The sequence below is a fragment of the Malaclemys terrapin genome, chromosome 5 (assembly GCF_027887155.1).
Source record: "Malaclemys terrapin pileata isolate rMalTer1 chromosome 5, rMalTer1.hap1, whole genome shotgun sequence".
Taxonomy (NCBI): domain Eukaryota; kingdom Metazoa; phylum Chordata; order Testudines; family Emydidae; genus Malaclemys; species Malaclemys terrapin.
This window is the reverse complement of record NC_071509.1, coordinates 566,433-587,985: the sequence shown is the minus strand read 5'-3', so window position 1 is coordinate 587,985 and position 21,553 is coordinate 566,433. Positions and strand designations below refer to the sequence as shown.

Sequence of the window (21,553 nt, the reverse complement as noted above, 5' to 3'; positions counted from 1 at the left end):
GCTGCAGAGGTTGGAAATGCGGGGGGTGCCTGCCTGCCCTTGGAGATCAGAGATGGAGGCAGGGGTGTTAACCAGCCATTCAGCTGCACTAAAGGGAGCCCTAGTGTAGACAAAACTCCAGCCGCTTTCAGCATGTTTACCATGATGGCAGTGACACCCTGGGTGCATGGAGGAAGTGTTATCTCTAGGCCTTCTTTGTTAATTACACCCCCAAATACTCCAAACAGCAGGAGCCAATCGCTGCCTTTTTAAGAACAAAAACTTGCTGGCAAGAGCCTGTGTAGCGAAAATAGCGTCTCCCTAGAGTTTATTGATTTCTCATTAAGTACAGTGGTGCTCGCCCTCCCGCCCGTTATTTACACAGGGGCTGTAGTATGTTAAACAGGGGAGAGGTAAGAATACAAAAGCTGGTGCTACCCAAACCCTAGCCTCAGAGAGAGGGAGAGAAAGGAACAGAGTGCTTGGTGTGTCAGCAATGGAACGTCTCTTTGGCAGTGGGGACCTCACGCATGTCGTCTTGCCTTGGTGATGTGACCTTTGCATCCTCCTCAGGCAGCACCATGTGTCACAGGAACCAGAAACATTTGCGCCTGGATTTTTTGGAGTCCAGTTTTGCAGGCAGCTTCGGCATCGGGGACAGCTCTTGCCGAGTCGGTGTGGTGGCCCGGGCTGTCGTGGGGGAGCTTTGCCTTGACTCACTCTCAATGCTGCTCAGCACCCGCTGGAAGCGGCCTTCCTGCTGCCGAAAATCATGTTCCACACTGTAGGAGACACAGAACAATACAATAATAATTCAAGTACAATTGGTAGTGGAATCCTCTTTCCACAAGCTACCCCTGCCCTGCCCTGCCCTGCCCTGCCCTGCCCTGCCCTGCCCTGCCCTGCCCTGCCAGGATCCCCCTTGCCAGGGGAGTTTAGTGTCCATGCCCCTTCAGGCCTCAGCCTCAGCTGAGACTGTTAACAAGCTGGGTTGGGGGCTTTTATGATGTGGACACCTGTACTGGCCTGAGACATCAACACATTTCCCACCAGCCGCTGAGCTGATGTCAGATGGGAATGATTTCAGCTCCATGGAGCGCTAATGAGCTTACATGAGAGCAATGGTCAGCAGTCTGTCTTCAAAGCCTTTCACGTACATTAACTAATTAAGTCATTTATAGAACAACTTTTCTCCCCCTGGGTCCCAAAGTGCTTCAGAAACTTTTCTGACTGTCCAGACTATCCCCAAGGATCACTCACCCACCACCCTGGGGTTAGCCACAGCAGCGTGCACCGGGGCTAGAAAGCAACTCTAGCCTTTGAGGGGATGCACAATTACAACAGACAGTTATTCAATATGAATGTGTGATCAGGGCCCCTCTAACCACCGCTGCACCCCAGCAAGCCCTCGCCCGCCAGCAAAGGCTTACCTGGGCCACGCACTGTACATGGGCAGCTGTACTCCCTCGCTCGGTCCGAAGGGAAAGCACATTCCAGAGCAGAAGGTTCCCCAGTGAGAACTCCCAGCCCCAAGATCGTTCCAATATGATGGCTGGTAGCAGAAATGGCCCAGCTGCTCTCATCTCAGGGGCAAGCCTCACTGCAGGAGCCACTTCCCCATCTAGGTGCACCAAAACCTGGACCCCAGATCTCTGTGGCCTTTGGTGGGGTCTGTGACAGGGTGTACTGGGCCCTTCAAGACCCCCTGCTGGAGATCGCATGGTCCATCCACTCCCCGCCCCAGGAAAGGAGCAGCGAAGGTGGGTCCTCCAGGCCTGCCTAGAGAGGCTGCAGGGAAGCAGCCAATCAGAGCCCACCAGGCTCAGTTAAAAGGCGCTGCAGGGCCAGAGCAGATCAGTTCCTGGTGGGGACCAGAGGAGCAAGGAAGGGGGTTTCTTGCAGAGCTCAAGGAAGAACCAGAAGATGGGTTATGGTGGCATTGCCATTTGATGAGGAAGAAAAGGAGTTGAGGTCAGGTGAAGAGGAAGGGACTACATGGGAAGCGGCCCAGGGAAGAAGAGCAGCAACTATTCAAGGAAGCAGCGTGCCGCTGCTGTTTGTAGAGTTCCTGGGTTGGGACCAAGCAGTGGGCGGGCCCAGGTCTCCCCCACTGTCCACTTGCAGAGTGGCCAAAGCCCCAAGAAGGGAACACATTTCGGGCTAGAATTTAAAGGGCTCAGGGAGGGGCTGAAGACCCTCGGAGGATCCACCATTTGTTGGACTTCGTTACCCTAGGAAGGGGATCGGACGTGAAGGAGTGACCTGGCTGGAGAACTGGGGCAAGAACCATTTAAGGCGAAGAGTCTCCGGGGAGAAAGCCCTGCAGGCACTGCTCTACCACCATGGCAGGCACAGACTCAAAGATCGCTCAGAAGAGGCCAAGAACTGAGCCCAGAGGCAGCGCTGCAGATGCCAAGGGCACAGTGATAGGTTCTGTGGGACCTTTTACCCTGGAATGGGTTCGTTTATCCATTTTAGACGGTGTGATTCAGCTGGAGGGCTGGGCCATTGAAGGCCCATCTGATGAGGTTAACAGCCAACAGGGGGCGCTGGAAGCAGAGAGAGAGTGAGTGCAGGTTTGCACCCAAGCAACAGGAGGCGCTCAGGAGAGGTGAGTGGCCCCCGGTCACACGGCCTCACAGACTTTGCCACATTCCAGCCAGGGTGACATGAGGAGGGGAGGTACCATGTTGCCTCTATCCCCGGCAGCTACCAAACAGTGAGTAGATGCTCCCTTTTACTTGCCTAATTTCTCTGATTTTTCTGCTTCACTCGAGCACCTTTGTTGTAAATAGGTGTTTTGCGGGAGGGCTGGTGGAGCCAAGTCTGACAGAAACAAGGCTCTCTCAGAGAAGGGCTGGAAGATATCTCTGGCTCAGCACTGAAGCCTTCTTCCATAACAGCAAGAGAGGGAGAGAAGAAACAACCCCATCATGCCCTGGAACCCTGCACTGGGAGAGCCTGGTACCAGGCAGCGCAGAAACCATCAAGGTTCCTTGGCAGGTTCCCCTCAACGCCTTTTCCTGCCTTCCATGCTCAGTTCTGACAGGGATGCAGGGGAAGACCCCACCCACTCCTCTCCACCCTCGACCTCCATCCTCGGTGCAGAGAGTAGAAGCCAGTCTAGGGTAGTGCTCGGGATTCTCTTGGATCAGAGGGTTTGAATCCAGGAACTTCCAGACTCAACCTCACTGCCAGGTTGCAGTCGGAGGCTCACTGTGGGGGCTCTCAATCTAAGCCTTTTGCAGTTCCACCCTCAGAACAGAGTTCTCTTAGCACAGCCCTTTCCATGAGCATTACAGGTCCTAGGCTTCTGAATAGGAACCACGAGCTCTCCCTTACTCTTCCAAAGGGTGTCCTCCATATGGGCCATTTGGCTTTCTTGGGCATCACAGCCATGGGACCATAGGAATTGCCAGGCTGAATCAGATCAGCAGTCCATCTAACCCAGTACCCTTTCTCTGGCAGTCTGCAGCACCAGCTGCGTCAGAGAGATTCTCTGTTTTATCTATCCTGTTCCTAATGGCTCCTAACACTGTTAGCTGTTTGACTGCTGGTGCGCACTGAGCAGATGTGTTCAGAGAACTGTCCGTGATGATTGCAAGATCTCTAAGATCTGTGCCAAACTTCTGACCCCTGTTGACTCAGTGAGAACAAAGTATAACATCTATGCTTGGGCCAACCGTATTACCTTTGTAGTCCAGCTGAGGAGATTGAGGGCTGCATAGCAGCTGAAGGACAGAACGCTCATTAAAAGCTGCCTGATGCCACAGCCACAACTGTTGTGGGTAGGTGAGCTTCCTGGCTAATGTGCTCCTGCCTGTCTATGGACATGCAGACTACAGTGGGAGACCTTCCCTTTGTGAGACCAGCTGTGCCCCCAGACACTAGAAAAATGTAACAGACTCCAGGTCATCACCTTTCAGAACTGACCTGCAGCAGATCACGGAGCCAGAGACACTTCAGAAGTCTGTTGCTTCAACAAGCAGAAACTCCCTCCCACAAACTGGACTCAAGGACACAGATTTAGCTGCAAACTTGCGGTGCTGATGATGGCCCTAGCCTCACTCAGAGTGTTATCATTCCTTCTCGTGTTTATTTTGTGGTGATGCTCAGAAACCCCAGTTCAGATCACACACGAGTGCCACCCTTATGCAGCCAGCCTCAGCTCAGATTCATCCCTGACGTGGGCACAGATTGTCTTCTGAGTCAGACTGTGAACGTCCTGTTCTTTCTCAAGCCACACCCACTGAGGGAGGTCAAGTTACACATGGTCCATGCTAAGATGGCACCTAATTGCTGAAGCAACACCCGTCTGTGAATCCCCAGGCCTGGCTGCGGTTTTGATGACAGGCTTAGGAGGCAAATGATCTCTGCATGCACTGGGAAAGCAGAGACTCTGCACTACCATCCACAGCCTGACAGCACCACAGCTCAGCTGCTTCACTCGCTCCCCAGCAGCCCCCATCGTCCACAAACGAGAGGGAGCTGATGGAATACATGGCATCTCCCCATGTAAGAGAGGCCCTGTTGGAGCAGTTGCCCAGCACCATCCTCTGGCACCTCTGAGGAGAGAGCAGAGGCCGCATGTGGGCCTCTTTTCCCCTCTTCCTGCACAAGAAGCAGGTTCTGGCTCTTTTCTGTGGGCTGCAGGCATTAGAAGTTGACAGCTGCTCGTATGCCTCAAGGTTTGTCCTGGCAGGTGCACATTAACCCTTTCCTTACTGAGGATGGGCGGGTGCTCCAGACCTTTGAGTGTGGTGGAGGCGTGAAACCTGCTATTTGAGGGAGACTGGATCCCTGAGTGACCACATGCAGGGCCTAGTGTTAGTCTCAGAAGTATCCTGAGGGCGTGGATACTGTACTCCCCCAGGTGCAAGAGAGCTCGCACGGAAGAGAAGAGAGCGCATGCTGCTTGCTAGATGTGTTTGAGGTGCTGGCATAACAAAGCCACATGAAGCCCTATCTAGTTCCTGTCGTGCAGGGGAGGCCATGACCACCCCTACAACCCATGCACAGGGCTGTCCCTAGTGCTGGGGCTCCCAGCCTTTCCCCTGGGAAGTGATGTCCCAGCCATGACCCAGCTGCAGAGTTTTCCTAAGACTAGGCCATTTTCCACCTTTGAGTCCCATTAACCCTCATTCCACCCCCTTGCATCATATGGAATTCCAGTGCAAACACAGCAGGAGGATGGTCTGCCCAGACAGGCGTGGGTGTAAAGTAAGGCACAGACAGATTGGTTGGTTGCAGGGAGAGCTCTCGCTGAAATCATCTGTCACCATTGGTGGCACCCTTCCTAGGCCTGGCGAGGGATCTGGGGGCGAGCAGGAATCACTGCCTGTCTTCTATCCTAGACTCCCGGCCCGGATATGTAGAGAGGAGAGCTACTGCTTGTGTCTGTGTCCCCACGCACTGGCACATACGGGGTTGGGGATAGGGCACTGCAGCAGTGTCGAAGCACCCCAGCTGAGTACTCGCTATAGTCAGGAGTGGAGACCAGGAGTTCTCCCCTCTCCAGCACTTAGTCTTGCTTCCTCCGTGTCCATGCAGCAGTGTGGCTGCTGCTCTAGAGGGGACTGTAGCAAACAGACAGGTGAGTCCCTAGGTCGCTTTGTCCCTCTATTGTGCCCATAGTGTCCAATACAGGCTTCAGAGGTGCACTGCAGTGATCCTTTCCAGATCCCGAATCAGTGGCCACAACGCCTCCCGTCACCCTACTCTCTGCTTCTTCAAGCCCAAGACTCGAGTGTGTCATGGCTGGGGAAGCAGAATTGCGGCTTTTGGGCAGTAGCCCTCTACCTAACACCTCTCTGCACTCCGGGGGAGGATGGAGACTCGCCACAATGAGAGGAGCCAGGTCCCTGCCCTGCCCCTCTGGGGAGTCAAATAAAAATGGGGCGAGAAGAAATTCTCCCTCTGGCCTTACGGCCCCTGGGGCAGCAGATTCCTGGTGCCACTGGGCCCCGATGTAAAGAAGGCTGCGGGAGCAGTGTGTAAAGGGTTCATGTATGTCCTAATGATTGAAGGGAGGTTTGCACACCCCATGCTCTGGCTGATCCACCCCAAAAGCTGCCCCCGCATGCTCTTTCCCTTAAGGAATTGAATCCTGCAGTCTCCCAGCTGATCAGAGCCATTGTTCGATCTATAGGCAATAGAAGCATGGCTGTTGTTAGCAGGAGACCTGCATTCAGTTCCCCTGTGTGACTGTGGGAAAGGCATTCTCTCTCTGGGCGTCCAGGAGTGTTAGCCCTGCTCCTGTGCATGTCTTTTCTATGTGACTGTGAGCTCCTCAGGGCAGGGGCTAGCTGTGCTGCACCCAGCACCAGGGGCTTGATCTTAGCAATGCCAATACTAATAGAATGAGCCTTTGCCACTGTACACCAGGGGCTTGAGGAAATGGAGATCTGGAGTGGCCAGAGGGAATTCCCGTCTCCCTCAGTTGCGATAGGAACAGACTTGTAGGGACTCCACCATTAACCCCTCAGCTATTGCGCTGATGTCCACTAACCCAGCCTGCACCTTACCCTGATGTCTCTTCTGTACAGTCTGACAGTCACCCAGCATTCCTTGCAATAGAACCAGACTCTCGGCGTATGGAAAAGGTCACAGGGTCCAGGCATGATGCTGCTCTAGTGTCTGTTGCATTGTGCCTGTGTGGGTTCTGCTAGAGCACTTTGTTCATCATGTGGATGGCGGCGGCTAAGCCCAGAGGGAGTCCACAGCCAGAGACAACAGTTACACAATCCACTCCCTCAGCTATGACATCTCTCCCAGCCGCAGTGCCCACAGAGACAGACCTGTCAATCCCAGTTAGCAGTGAAACCCCCCACTAGCTACATAGGAGGAGTTTGCTGTTAGTTCTGGTGTAAACAAGCACAGAGCAAGAGATGCAGACACAACAAGGCACCTCCAAAGAGAGACGTGCACCCAGTGCAGCAGGAAGAGACGCCCGCCCACAGAGATGGAGGAGAGACAGAGTCCTGCATGCAAAGAGAGGTGGGGGCAAAGACGCACCCACATGACCATGCGGCATTGCTCAGAGACCCCCCATCTGAACGCCATCCAGCCTTTAGTGACATTAACCGAACAAATGTCATTCATGATCAAATGTGCACATGCACAGAGAGAGCAGGGCGCACAGACGTGGCAAGAACCTTACCCACACGCACAGGGACACCTGGCCCCCACAGGGTAAGGGGGACAGTGGCCCCCAGCCCTCCCTCACTCAGGCCAACTGGCAGCTGTCCCATTCCCTTCCCTCCCCCTTGCTCTTGCTCAGGGCTTCGTGGCTGCTTTGCCATGGCCTGAGTTGGACCCGTGGAAAGAGGGAAATGGAGACAGGCTCTCCCTTGCCCCCAGGCACAGAGGACTAAGAGCGGGGCCCCTGGCATCCCAGACTCCACCCACTAGGACCCATTACCCAAGGAGGAGGCATGGCGGGGCGGGGGGAGTGCCTGCCACAGGGAGAAGCAGCACAGGCTGATGGGATCAGCAGGAGGTGACAGTTTGCGAGGGGCTGTCACTTTTCATGCAGTGCTTTCGCATGGCATTTACTAACAGCCTCACTTTCCAGCAAAGGCTCTTTAGCTCAGTCAGATGGGAGAGGCACAGAGTGCTGGCCAGTGAGAGGGGAAGGAGGCTTAGGGAGCTCCCCAAACAGACATGCAGCTCTTCTGATGCCCCTCAGAGCCCCACAATTCCAGCCATGGGCTCCCCTCACACACAGGGCATAGAGTTTAAAGCCAGCAGGAACTATCATGACCAACCAGTCTGACCTGCATAACTCAGGCCAGAGCCGTTCATCCAGCGACTCCTGCATCAAGCCCCTAACGTCTGGTTGAGCTGGAGCATATCCTGTAGCAAGAGAGCCATCGAATCTTGATTTAAAGACGCCAAGCGACAGAGAATCCGCCATAGCCCTGGCCAAGCGGTTCCAGTTACCCTCACGTAAATGGGCCTGAGCGTACTTTGAATTGGTCTCGCTTCCAAGCATTGCAGCCCCTGGATTGCCCAGGCCTGCTGACTCGGACTCCTGGGGATCAAGCTGCAGGGCTGTTTTAATTGCCATGGTCCAGTTCCTGTCTGAATGTGTCTAGCTTCAGCTTCCAGCCATGGGATCGTGTTTACCTTTGTCTGCTAGACTGAAGAGCCTGTTAGCGAGTCTTTGATCCCCCTGGAGCTCTGCCGATGCTCCTCAATCTCTGCCCAAAGCCTTACCCCAGCTATGTCAGGCCCTGCTTTGCCCTGCACAGGTCCCCGGGGCCCAAGAGCACAGCTGAAAGTTCTTGAGTACGTGCACTAAGCGCGCAACCCTCCTGTGGGCCTGGCCCGCTGTGAGACGTACAGCAGGGTTTGTATTGTGCAGCAAACAAAGCTGAGCATGAGCTCCCAGCTACGGCTGACAAGACTTCCTCACACTGGACTCTTCATCTGAGTGCATCAGGCCTGCAATGGCCTTCCTGGGATACATCCGCACCTCTGTCCTTCACCTGTCTCCCACAGGGAGGAGCTTGCAGGCCAGGACTCCCCTGGGCATAGGGGCCTGATGAGGAACCGTTAGGGTGTGTCTGTTTGCACATTGCTCCTCATCCCCTACTTTCATAAGTGCCGGCTGGAGCACCCACAGGAAAAAATGGTGGATGCTGAGCACCCACCGGCAGCCCCCCTCACCCTCCCAGTGCTTCCCGTCCGCCAGCAGCCCTGCAGATCAGTGCCTCCTCCTCTCTCCCCGTGCCTTCCGCCCGCCGCGATCAGCTGTTTCGCGGTGTGCAGAAGGGAGGGGGGAGGAGCAAGGAATGTGGCATGTTTGGGGGAGGGATAGAATTGGGCGTTAAGAGGCGGAGCGAGGGTGGAGCCTGGGGTCAAGCCCCCCATCCTCCCAGCACTTTGGAAAGTCAGCACCTATGCCTACTTTGTCATTCGTAATTGGCAGGTGGGTTGCTTTACGCAGATGTGGGACTTGGGGAGGTTTCACAAACCTTAGTGATGTCTGCTTCGACTACTTAATGTGAGTGATCACGTGGTGTGATTTCTGTTTCCTGACTGGATGGTATAGGTCTAGGCTGTATCAACCAAAGTAGTGCCTGCTTCTTTTAGGGAGTGGAGCAGAGTGAGGCAGTGGCCTGCCAGGGTGAGGGGAGGTGGGTGGAGTGTGAAGTTTTGGCTCTGTATGTGGACTCAGGGGTCCAGTTTGCCTGTGGGCAGGAGGTCCAGGGAAGCCATTCTCCTGTACTGGACGTGCATTGTTGGGTTTATGATGCAGGAGTGCCAACTCGCATGGTTTTATTGTCAGGTATGTGACATTTAGTGTTTTTCCTAAAGCACCAGCTCCTGGAGTCATGTGATTATGTGGGTATCTCAGCTTTAATTTTTTTTTTAAAGGGCTAGACTCACAAAGGGACATAGGCTGTTAATGTTGCAGTTCGATACCTAAGTCCAACATTTAGGCACCACTGGAATTCACAATACCCTTGCTCAGCTGCTGCCTAGTTCTGCAGGCCCCTAAAGTCCCTAGGTGCGTGAGTTGCCACTGTTAAAAGCCCTGAAATGCCTAAATGTCAGTGGCTGGGCATGTGCTCAGCCACCTTCATACCTAAGTTCCAGCAGGATTCTTAAGCTAGGCATTCTCCCCCCGGTCTTGCCTTTGGGGCCAGATCAGCAGGCATGCTCAGAACCCACCTAAGCTGACATAAAAGCTGGGGGAGGAGGAGTCCCCCCACTTTATAACTTGGAGCCTTGTGGTTAAAGCATTCATTCAGGATGTGGGAGACCCTCTTCTGCCTGATGAGGAATCAGGATTTGAACCTGGGTTTCTCAGCTCCCAGGAGAGTGCCCTAAACACGGGCTATGTGCTATCAGTGAATAGGCACTGGGCCCGAGAAAGAGGAGGACGCTGGAGCCCAGTGTTAGGGCACTCCCTGTTCCAGTGACGAGTCACTCATTTCTACCCCTATGTGTGGGGTGAAGCACCTCAGTCCTGCTGAGCCCTCCACAGAGACAAGTGGAGGGGCTGCTCCTCCTGTGCGCGAGGTGAGGGCTGGAGAGGATTGCATAACCCACTGCCAGTGCATGCCCTGTGGGCCCCTTCCAAGTGGCATATCAGACGTGCTATGTCCAGGACTGTGCTGCCTTGCAGGGGCTACAGAGAAGCCCTAGCAGAGACAGCCAGCCCAAGGGCATGCCCTGGCCCTGCTTTGGAAGGCTGCACTTCGGGCGGCAGCAATTTTCAGCAGTAAAAGTAGGGGAGGGGGAGGAGGGAGAGACCATGTGCATGTGGAACATAAGGGAACGTTGGGTCTAAAGTGAAGTCCATTGGAGAGGCAGCATGATCCCCCTGCCTCTGGAGGGCTCTGTAACTGGCACTGCTCCACATCGTGGGGCTTAAGGGGGCTGCTCCCATTCCCTCTTGCTGAGAGCCCAGACTGCTGCTGACCCGCTCACGGAGTCCCTACGGGGGGCTTTGCCCTCTCCCAGGCTTGCTGGTCTCTGAAGGATCATCAGCGCTAAGTTAGTAACAGCACTGAACTGCTGCTTGCTGCAAGAGGGAAGCCAAACAGGGAGTTCTGCTACAGCCTTGGTCGGTGGAGGCAGGAAGGGAGCCAAGCTGGGGACCCCTCCCAGCATTGGCGAGGTGGCTCTTACCTGTAGATTATGCAGGCGCAGTCCCGGCAGGTCCCACAGTTGGCGATATCCTGCCCTGTCCGGTATGAGTGTCGCCTACAACAGAGCAGAAACCCCATGAGCAAGGAGCCCTGGGGTTGCTGTTCCCAGTGTCTCTCGGACCCCTCCCTGTAAGAACTCCCCAAGGGTCTGTGACATCACTCCGTTGCCATAGATAGGATAGTGATGTCAGTGAGGAGCCAATGGGCCAGGGTGATCGGAAAACTTCCTGGAGAACTACAACTGGCAAGAAGGAGACAAGGGGCACGGAGAGCATCCTGAGGGAGTGTCGCACAAAGAGGGGCCAAGGAAGGGGGGCTGAGCATCCGGACCACAGGCAGCAGAGCTGTGGGTGGGTGGCAGCACCACTCACAGCTTTGGGAGAGGAGGCAGGGAAGCCTCCAGGATCTTGCCTAGGGGAGAGGAAGGCTGGGTTATAGGAACCCAGGACTCCTGGGTTCCACCTCTCACTCTCCCCAGGCAACCTGCCACTGCTTTCTCCTCAGCACAACAGAGACAGTGGCTCTGACCCGGCTCTGGGAGGTAATGCCCTCGTGAGCAGAGGGTTAGGATGAGCCTGTGCCACTGATACTAGATGGTTTGCAGAGATTCCCAGGCCAGCAGGGACCGTTGGAATCAGTTAGTCTGACCCCCTGTATAGCACAGGCCAGAGACCGGCCCCGCAATAATTCCCGGAGCAGAGCTGTTAGAAAAACAGCCAGTCTTGACTGAGAGATTGCCAGTGATGGAGAATCCAGCTCCACTCTCAGTAAATTGTTCCAATGGTTAATTACTCTCATTGGTAAAAGTTTATGCTTTATTTCCAGCCTGAATTTGTCTATGTTCAACTCCCAGCCATTGGATCGGGTTATACATTTCTCTGCTGGACTGAGGAGACCCTTATTAAATACTTGTTCCCCATGTGATACTTCTAGAGTCCCTGCTCCCAGGATAGTGTCCCCCATCCTGTAACTGTGGCCTAGTTCTTTGTTGCTAGGTGTACGCATTCACATGTAGCCATATTAGAATGCGTATTTTTCATTCGAATGCAGGTTGCCAAGGGATCCCGCTCGCTCTCTAGCAGTGACCTGTCCTTTTCACTATTTACCACTCCCACCATGTTTGTATCATTTAGTTTTCAGTGCAGGGCCAAGCTGGGTTAGAATAATAGAAGATTAGGGTTGGAAGAGACCTCAGGAGGTCATTTAGTCCAACCCCCTGCTCAGAGCAGGACCAGCCCTTCCCTGACTCAGAACAGACTTTGTGCTTCTCACCAGGTTGCAGATCAGGGTGGTAGGAGCAGTAGAAGGCCTGATCCCCCTGCCATGTGCCAGCCCTACATGATCACCCTGCTGGAGCTCCTCCTCATGGCAGCTTAGCAGAGAACGCGGTGGGTCTTTGCACCCTGAGCTCTCTGGGGAGCCTGTGGCCTCTAGAAAGCCTGGAGTGAACCCCGCCCCAAACACCACACACTTTGTACATGTGCCCTGCATAGCTGACAGTGCGAGAAACATGGAGACAGAGCCCCTTGTTGGTATAAAGCAGCGTTTGTGGAATGAGGAAACCATTAGAAGGATCAAGCTGGATGAACAGATAAAGACAGCGGCTGGACTTGCCAGCCTGGGTCAGCCCCATGGCCCATCTAGCTCAGTCTCCCATCAGGGAGAACAGGAGCTCCTGCTTCTACCACCCGTCTCCAGCCCATTCAGTATTTTATAGACAAGTCTCCTCTAAGGCATCTCCTCTCTAAGGGAACAATACCGGGCTGGACAGACCCTCATGGGAGAATTTCTCCAAGACTCAAACCATTCTTGTTGCTCCTTCATCTCTGAGCTCCCCCTAATTCCGCAGTACAGTAGGTGAGGTGAGATGGACAGTACGGCACACAGAATCCAGATTCATGTTAAATGCCAAAAGGCTAGCAGTGATTGCATGACTAACATAGTGAACATCAGTGTAAATGGGGTAGGAGCTGAGGCTAAAATAGGGAAAGAACAAGTTAAGAATTGCTTAGACAAATTAGATGTTTTCAAGTCAGCAGGGTTTGGGGAAATACATCCTAGAATATTTAAGGAACTGGCTGAAGAGATCTCTGAGCCATTAACAATTATCTTTGAGAACTCATGGAGGACAGGAGAGATCCCAGAGGCCTGGAAAAGGGCAAATATAGTACCTGTCTATAAAAAGGGGAATAAGGACAACCCAGAGAACTATAGACCAATCAACTTAAATTCGGTGCCCATAAAGGTAATGGAGCAAATAATCAAACAATCAGTTTGTAAGCACCTCAAAGATAATAAGGTGATAAGTAACAATCAAAATGGATTTGTGAAGAACAAGTCATGTCAAACCAAGAAGCCTTGTGGACGAGGGGAAGCAGTATATGGGATATATCTCAACTTTACTAAGGCTTTTGATAGTCTCACATGATCATCTCATAAACAAACTAGGGATATACATCATAGACAAACCAACAATAAGGTGGGTACACAACAGGTTGGAAAACCGTACTCAGAGAGTAGTTATCAATGGTTCACTGTCAAGCTGGAATGGCATACTGAGTAGGGTCCCATAGGGATCTGTTCTGGGTCTGATTCTAGTCAATATCTTGATAAATAATTTGGACAATGGCATAGAGATCATGCTTATCAAGTCTGGGGATGGTGATACCAAGCTGAGAGGGGTTGCAAGTGCTTTAGGTGATAGGATTAGAATTCAAAATGATCTGGACAAACTGGAGAAATGGTCTGAAATAAATAGGATGAAATTCAATCAGGACAAATGCAAAGTATTCCACTCAGGAAGGAACAATCAATTGCACAAATACAAAATAGGCAATGACTGTCTAGGTACTGCGAAAAGGGATCTGGGGGTTCTAGTGGATCAGAAATGAAATATGAGTCAACAATGTAATACTGTTGCAAAAAAAAAAAAAAAAGCAGCGAACATCATTCTGGGATGTATTAGCAGGATTGTTGTCAGCAAGACACCAGAAGTAATTCTTCTTCTCTACTCAGCACTGATAAGGCTTCCACTGGAGTATTGAGTCCAGTTCTGGGCATCACACTTCAGAAAAGGTGTGGACAAATTAGAGAAAGTCCAGAGAAGAGCAACAAGAATGATTATATGACCTATGAGGAAAGATTGAAAACATTGGGTTTGTTTAGTCTGGAGAAGAGAAGACTGAAGGGGGACATGATCATAGAATCATAGAATATCAGGGTTGGAAGGGACCTCAGGAGGTCATCTAGTCCAACCTCCTGCTCAAAGCAGGACCAATCCCCAACTAAATCATCCCAGCCAGGGCTTTGTCAAGCCGGACCTTAAAAACCTCTAAGGAAGGAGATTCCACCACCTCCCTAGGTAACCCATTCCAGTGCTTCACCACCCTCCTAGTGAAAAAGTTTGTCCTAATATCCAACCTAAACCTCCCACACTGCAACTTGAGACCATTGCTCCTTGTTCTGTCATCTGGTACCACTGAGAACAGTCTAGATCCATCCTCTTTGGAACCCACCTTCAGGTAGTTGAAAGCAGCTATCAAATCCCCCCTCATTCTTCTCTTCTGCAGATTAAACAATCCCAGTTCCCTCAGCCTCTCCTCATAAGTCATGTGCTCCAGCCCCCTAATCATTTTTGTTGCCCTCTGCTGGACTCTTTCCAATTTTTCCACATCCTTCTTGTAGTGTGGGGCCCAAAACTGGACACAGTATTCCAGATGAGGCCTCACCAATGTCGAATAGAGGGGAATGATCACATCCCTCAATCTGCTGGCAATGCCCCTATTTATACAGCCCAAAATGCTGTTAGCCTTCTTGGCAACAAGGGCACACTGTCGACTCATATCCACGAAATTGGGGTTGAGGTGCAGGAGGGGGTGAGGGCTCTGGGAGGGGGCCAGAAAAGAGGAGTTCAGGGTGAGGGAGAGGGCTCAGGGCTGGGGCAGGAGGTTGGGACGCAGGACTGCGTGAAGGCCCCGGCTGGGGCTGCGGCTCTGGGGTGGGGCTGGGAATGAGGGACTTGGGGTGTAGGAGGGTGCTCTGAACTGGGACTGAGGGGTTCGGCGGGCAGGAGGGGGTCAGAGCTGGGGCAGGGGCACGGGGGGGTGAGGGCTCTGTGTTGGGGCCAGAAATGAGGTGTTCAGGGTGCAGGTGGGGGCTCTGGGCTGGGGCGGGGGGAGTGAGGGCTCTGGCTGGGAATGCAGGCTTTGGGGTGTAGGAGGGTGCACTGGGCTGGGTTTGGAGGGCAGGAGGGGCATCAGGGCTGGGGCAGGGGGTTGGGGCATGGGAGGGGGTCAGGGATGCAGGCTCCGGACAGTGCTTACCTCAAGCAGCTCCCAGAAGCAGCTGCATGTCTCCCCTCTGGCTCCTACACAGAGGCGCAGCAACGCGGCTCTGCGCGCTGCCCTGTCCACAGGCGCCACCCCTGCAGCTCCCACTGGCTGCAGTTCCTGGTCAATGGGAGCTGCAGGGGCGGCACCTGTGGACAGGGCAACATACAGAGCCCCCTGGCTGCCCCTAAACATAGGAGCCAGAGGGGGGACATGCCACTGCTTCTGGGAGCCGCAGCACATGCGCACTGAGCAGCCCCCAACCCCGCTCCCCAGCAGGAGCTCGAGGGCTGAATTAAATCGGCTGGCAGGCCAGATGTGGCCTGCGGGCCATAGTTTGCCCACCCCTGGGTTAGACAAACCCCTGTCAGTGATGGTCTGAATAATACTGAGTCCTGCCTCAGTGCAGGGGACTGGACTAGATGACCTAGCAAAGTCCCTTCCAGTCCTACATTGCTATGATTCTATATATTTTAAGGCCAGAAGGGAACTACTGTGATCATTTCGTCTGACCACCCAAAGAGCGTAGGCCACAGAACCTCACCCAGTCATTTCTGTGGTGAGCCCCTATGGAACTTCTTCTCGAGCTAGAGTGCCTCTTTTACAAAGACATCCACTCTTAATGTAAGACTTCGAGTGATGGAGAATCTACCACAGCCCTCGGTAAGTTGTTCAGATGGTTAATTACCCACACTTAGGCCTTGTCCACACTGCCACTTTACAGCGCCGCAACTTTCTCGCTCAGGGATGTGAAAAAACACACCCCTGAGCACTGCAAGTTTCAGCGCTGTAAAGTGGCAGTGTAGACAGTGCACCAGCACCGGGAGTCGTACTCCCAGCTCTGGTAGCTACTCCCCTTGTGGGGATGGTTTTGTTACAGCGCTGGGAAAGCTCTCTCCCAGCGCTATGCCGTGACTACACAGCCACGATATACCCTTAGAAAAAACTGCTCCTTATTTCTAGCCTGAACTGGTCTAGCTTCAGCATTCAGCCACTGATCTCATTCTGCCTTTGTCTGCTAGATTAACGAGCCCTCTGCTCCCCATGCAGGTAGTAACCAATTGTGATTACATCCTCTTATCCTTCTCTTGGATAAACTGCATAGATTGAGCTTCTTAAGCCTCTCACTATTAAGGCAGGTTTGCCAGACTTCGAATCATTGTAGCTCTTCTCTGACTCCCTTCCAAATGTTCACATTCTTTTTGAAATGCAGACAGCAGAACTGGCCAGGCTTCAGGCACATTGGTAGAGGTGGATGTTCTGGTCTCCAGGTAGGAGCAGACTCACACTTTGGGCCCCAGGTCTGGCATGGATCAGGGGCACTGGTGCTGCTCCCAGGTCCCAGTTCTCAGGAGCAGCAGAATCAGTGAAATGAACAGATACAAATATTGAGTGCTTTGTTCGGAGAGACCTGACCACACACAGCAGGGAGACCTGGATCCCCAACAGGGGCTGCCTTGGGGAGTCAGTCTGTGCTCTCACTGCTGTTGTATCTTCCTTTTTCTGGCGAGAGCATGCCGAATCACCTGCTGAGTCTTGCGTTCGTCTCTGCCAATCCACTTGTACAGGAAAGGGAAAGTGGCCAGAAACTTAGGGGAAGGCAAGGCATGCTGAGCTGTAAACCAGGAGAACGTGAGTTCTAATCCCAGCTCTTCCACTGGTGCAAATATATTTTTGCCCTTCACAACCACTAGTAAGCCAGGGCTCACACCACAACCGAGAAGAAGGCAGCTAGCATTCACCTGTTCTGCAGATAACTAGGAGGTTCCAACAGATCTCTACAGACAGGCCTAGGTCTAGAATCCACGTGCTTAATATGACAGACCCGAATCTCATCCACTTTGCCCTGCAGCCTGTGCATGTGTAACCCCACTGATGCAGTGTGGCTTGGTGTCACTCTTTGGTAGTACAACACATATGGAGGATTCTGAGGATAGGTCTACACTGCAAAAAGAAACAAGCCACACCTGTGGCAGTAAGTCTCAGTGCCCGGATCAACGAACTGGCACTGGCAGGGCTCAGACTATGGGGCTAACAATAGCAGCGCAGACATTCAGGTTCTGGCTGGAGCCCAGGCTCTGTAACCCGCTGAAAGGGGGTGGGATCCCAGAGCCAGCTCCAGCCCAAGCCCAAACGTCTACACTGCTGTTTTCAGTGCCACAGGCCTAGCCCGCATCAGTTGACCTGGGATCTGAGACTCACTGTTGCGGATAGGGTCACCAGACAACAAGTGTGAAAAATCGGGACAGGGGGTGGGGGTAATAATATGAGTCAACAGTGTGATGCTGTTGCAAAAAAAGCAAACATGATTCTGGGATGCATTAACAGGTGTGTTGTGAGCAAGACACAAGAAGTCATTCTTCCGCTCTACTCTGCGCTGGTTAGGCCTCAGCTGGAGTATTGTGTCCAGTTCTGGGCGCCGCATTTCAAGAAAGATGTGGAGAAATTGGAGAGGGTCCAGTGAAGAGCAACAAGAATGATTAACGGTCTTGAGAACATGTCCTATGAAGGAAGGCTGAAAGAATTGGGTTTGTTTAGTTTGGAAAAGAGAAGACTGAGAGGGGACATGATAGCAGTTTTCAGGTATCTAAAAGGGTGTCATAAGGAGGAGGGAGAAAACTTGTTCACCTTAGCCTCTAAGGATAGAACCAGAAGCAATGGGCTTAAACTGCAGCAAGGGAGGTCTAGGTTGGACATTAGGAAAAAGTTCCTAACTGTCAGGGTGATTAAACACTGGAATAAATTGCCTAGGGAGGTTGTGGAATCTCCATCTCTGGAGATATTTAAGAGTAGGTTAGATAAATGTCTATCAGGGATGGTCTAGACAGTACTTGGTCCTGCCATGCGGGCAGGGGACTGGACTCAATGACCTCTCGAGGTCTCTTCCAGTCCTAGAATCTATGAATAGGAGCCTGTATAAGAAAAAGATCCAAAAATCGGGACGGTCCCTATAAAATCGGGACATCTGGTCATCCTAGTTGCGGAGGGGGTTTTGCAGTGTGGACATAACCGGAGTCTGTTAATACTTCCATGCTAATGGAGCTGGTCATGCTTTTAGATCCAAGCCATGAGTTCAGTCCTTGCAGACAATTCAAACCTAAGTGTAGTTATGTTTGGCTGTGATGTCTAGAACCACTACATCATACTCCATCCCCAGTAACCCTGATACCCAGCATCCCACCACTAGCTCCCAAACACTCGTGTAATTGTGACAAAATGGGTCATGTCTTTCTTGATGGGCTGACCCACACAGAGGATATTAGCAAGCTTTCTTCACCCCTCACCCCCCATAGCTGTGGAAGTCTCTGTGGTGGATCTGCAACTCATGGGTTCAAACTCTGTTAATGACTCTCACAGTGTGAGGACTGTGCAATTAGTATTGTTATTTTATATTGCAAACCAGCCTACAGAGAGGTACATTTGGACGGTGTGTTAGTATTTGTTTTACTGGTGTAGTTTTAGGGTTTGCATTTTGTTTAATGGGAACTGTCCCTCTAAGAAGGTAAGACATTTAATTGTGCAGTGGGTTTGCTAGTGACTGAGTGCACAGGTGGGAGGCATTGCCTGTGTGTGCAGAGAGAAGACCCTGCCGGTGTGAGCTGCAGAAAGGACTGCATTTGAACTGATCTTTCCAGACAGCAGCCTCACTCTCTAAGGGGCAGCAATAGTACGTGCGGGGCCTGGCTGCTTCAGGAGAGTGCTAATGAGCTCCGGAGCCTTTCTCCTGGAGAGCACCGGTTTGAATCCACCTAGCTCAGGAGGGACTGACAGCAGTTCCCATCTAAGGGACGGCTGGTGGCCCCTGTCTGAGATGAGTTTGGGGATCTCAGCTCCCATGACACGTGCTCATCCCTGTGCTTTACACTGGCTGGCAGACTCAGTAGAAAGGCCAAGAGACGCCTGTGCCCAGAGACTGGATTACCCCTGTGACCCGAAGGGGGAGGGCAGGTGTGTGTTGGCATGGGATGGGGAGGGCTGGTGCACCATGGACAGGTGGGGGTCAGCGGGCTGGCATTGGGTCAGTGCTGTTTGGACAGTAGGTCTAAGTATCCCTGGAGTAGTGTTATCCTTTCCTGACCTGATACCTCATTTGATCATTGAGCCAAACCTACGGCAGGGAGTCTGTGCACCTTGTCTTCCCCCTCAGCACTGCGCCCTCCCTGGCAGCCCACCTGCACCCTGCTGCTCACCCATCCCGCTGGGCCTCCTTCTTCTCCAGGTCCTGGATGACATCCAGCAGCACCTTGATGGTTTGTTGGCTGGTCTCCAGCACCCCTTCCAGGGACTGCAGCTGTGACTGTAGGTCCCCCATTTGCCCGGGCCCCACACCCACATGTCCCCGAGATGTTAGGAAATGCTCATCCCCCTTGGACAGACCCACTTGTCCTTTGGCTGCAGCCACCAATTGCAGAAGGTCCTGAACCTGGTGCAGAGTCTCCAGCTGCTCGGCCGTCAGACAGGGCTCACCCAGCGGCTTGTTGCTCCAGGGGGCCCCAGGAGTCCGGGTGAATTGCTGTGTCCTCGGGGGGTGCCCCTGACTGGATGTGGAGGTCAGTTGCTGGGGCTCTTCCAAGTTCACGAGGCCACACTCGGTCTGGATGGCCTTTAGCCGGCTGCAGATGCTGGGCCATGCAGCCACAGATTGGGCCTGTCCACTGCTGGGAGCCGGGTGGCTGAGGGTGGCTGGTGTCTTCTTCAGCATGGTGGCTGTAGAACTGGGGAGGCTTGGTGGCGGCAGGACTGCGCTGGGGCTGCCCCAGGACGAGTGGTGGTGTTGTTGCAGGGCAGCAGTGGGGTCTCTTTGGGAGGGACACTGAGCTGGTTGGCCGAGCCCATGGCTGCCGGCCATGCGGTTATGAGCAGGCTGGGATGGCAGGTCCTGCTCAGACTGGCTCCTGCTCCGAGGCCGTGGCCCTGCAGGTGGCCCAGGCTGTCCACACGGCACAGAGGAAGGGCGCAGGGGACACGGAGCAGGGGCACCGTGACTGTCCTTAGGGCTCCCACAGTTCCTGGCGTATGCAGGGGGCTGGGAGGAGCAGAGGCAGGGGCTGGGCGCTGGTGGGCAGCCCTTTGGCTGGGAGGTATAGTTGGCCGCGGTACACCTGATGGTCCCTGGATAAGGTGGGCAAGGAGCCCTGGGCGCTGGAGTCAGCCCGTGGCACAAAGTGGCATGTGAAGTGGGGTCTGGCTGCCCCTCTCTGCTGGTGTGCTGGGCGAGGGGGGAGGCAGGGAGGTGGTTGTGTGCAGAAAGGCTGGTGAGGGTGCACTGGGGGAGATCCCTGCTGGCTCTGGCGGGTGCCCAGGCTGGGCCCCTGCAGCCCGTCTGGCTCTTGCTGGGCTCCCAGGCAGCGGCCGGATCCTCCTCGTGGGCGAAGTCGCAGGTGCTCTTGCTGCGGACACGGGAGGCTGGGAATTGTTGCTGGAGGCTGGGGGAGGTCTGGATGGCCGTGCTCAGACACACCTTGCTGGGCATAGGCAGCGTCAGTGAGCGCGGCTTGGCCTGGTGCCAGCTCCGCTGGGCGTCCGAGGCACAGTTTGCCACCAGCTCAGGGGAATCCCTGGAAGGCGTAGAGGCACATGGGGTGTTGGTGTCAGGGGTGGCTGCTGGCTCCTGCCGGGGGCTCGCCTCCTCCCCAGGGTGGCCATCCACCAGGTCCTTGAAGCGAACCTGCTGGGTGCGGTTGCGTCGGCGTTTGAGGCGGGTCTCGATGTCGGGTGAGTCGCGGTTGAGCAGCACCGAGCGTACGGTCATGGCTTTCTCCTGGCTGCCCTCACTGCTCCGAGCCAGGCAGGGGCTGGTCTCCTTACTGACCATCTCGTGCCGCCCCGCCCTGCCCTCAGGCCCCAGGCTCCACTCCCATGCTCCTCCGCCCTGCTGCTTGGGAAGCTGCAGTACACGCGCTGCGACCTGGCAGAGGGAGCATCTCCTCCGCCTGTCAGAGCTGCGGCTGGAGCCCCGTGCTAAGGGGGGCAGCTGCTTTCATCCTCTGCTGCCTGTGGGTCTCGCTGATGGGATAGCGACCAGGAGGAAAGCTGAAGCGGAGGAGCAGCAACAAGACTTCTCGGCATGCTATCCCAGCCGTCCGGCCTCTGTCCTTTGCCCCTAAAGCTTCCGACAAAGTGCCCCAGCACAGCTGGCCCTGAGCCTGGCCTGGGGCCCCAGGAGCCCATTTTCCTGGCTGCTTTTCCTTCTTAGTCACCCCCAGGGTTGGCCCCCCTGGGGGCAGGATGGCAGCAGGTCCAGGCCCAGCTCATGGCTGCCACGCTCCCTTGGACCTGCGGAGACAGAGACAGTGTGAGCATGGAGCCAGTGTGGGAGCTGCAGCACGTCTCCTCTCATGTTCCCTCCCAAGGGTAGCAAAGTTTCTAGCACACATGGCTGCCTCCACACAGAGTTGCTGGCCCCTTTCGAGCCCTCCCTCTCAGCTCAGGCAAGATCACAAACCCAAAGAGACAAGCTTTGATCTCCAGCGCTGCCCCTTTAGCATAAACATGGTACAAGTTCACAGCTCAATTCAAGCAGAAGAAACTGTTAAAAATAGCTCTGCCACGTTGGGGCTCAGTGCACTTAGCTCTGTGCAGGGC

General features: G+C 54.0%; 2 protein-coding genes across 6 annotated transcripts in view; one reads left to right on the top strand and one right to left on the bottom strand.

Annotated features, from left to right (window-relative positions):
* LOC128838406 (dedicator of cytokinesis protein 2-like) overlaps nt 1-21,553 on the top strand; it is a 348,010-nt gene that overhangs the window by 232,459 nt on the left and 93,998 nt on the right. The window lies entirely within an intron of this gene.
* Nucleotides 280-21,553, bottom strand: part of LOC128838410 (protein INSYN2B-like) — a 34,154-nt gene continuing 12,880 nt past the window's right edge. The window contains exons 2-4 of one of the 3 annotated variants that reach the window (XM_054030573.1): nt 19,159-21,244; nt 10,621-10,695; nt 280-761 (exon numbers count right to left, since the gene is read on the bottom strand). In XM_054030573.1, the coding sequence (XP_053886548.1) occupies nt 566-761; nt 10,621-10,695; nt 19,159-20,783 (1,896 nt within the window). In that variant the 5' untranslated portion in view covers nt 20,784-21,244 and the 3' untranslated portion in view covers nt 280-565. Of the gene's footprint in view, nt 762-10,620; nt 10,696-12,958; nt 13,770-19,158; nt 21,245-21,553 lie in introns of those variants that run through there. The other 2 variants (XM_054030574.1, XM_054030575.1) reach the window with 2 other exon arrangements.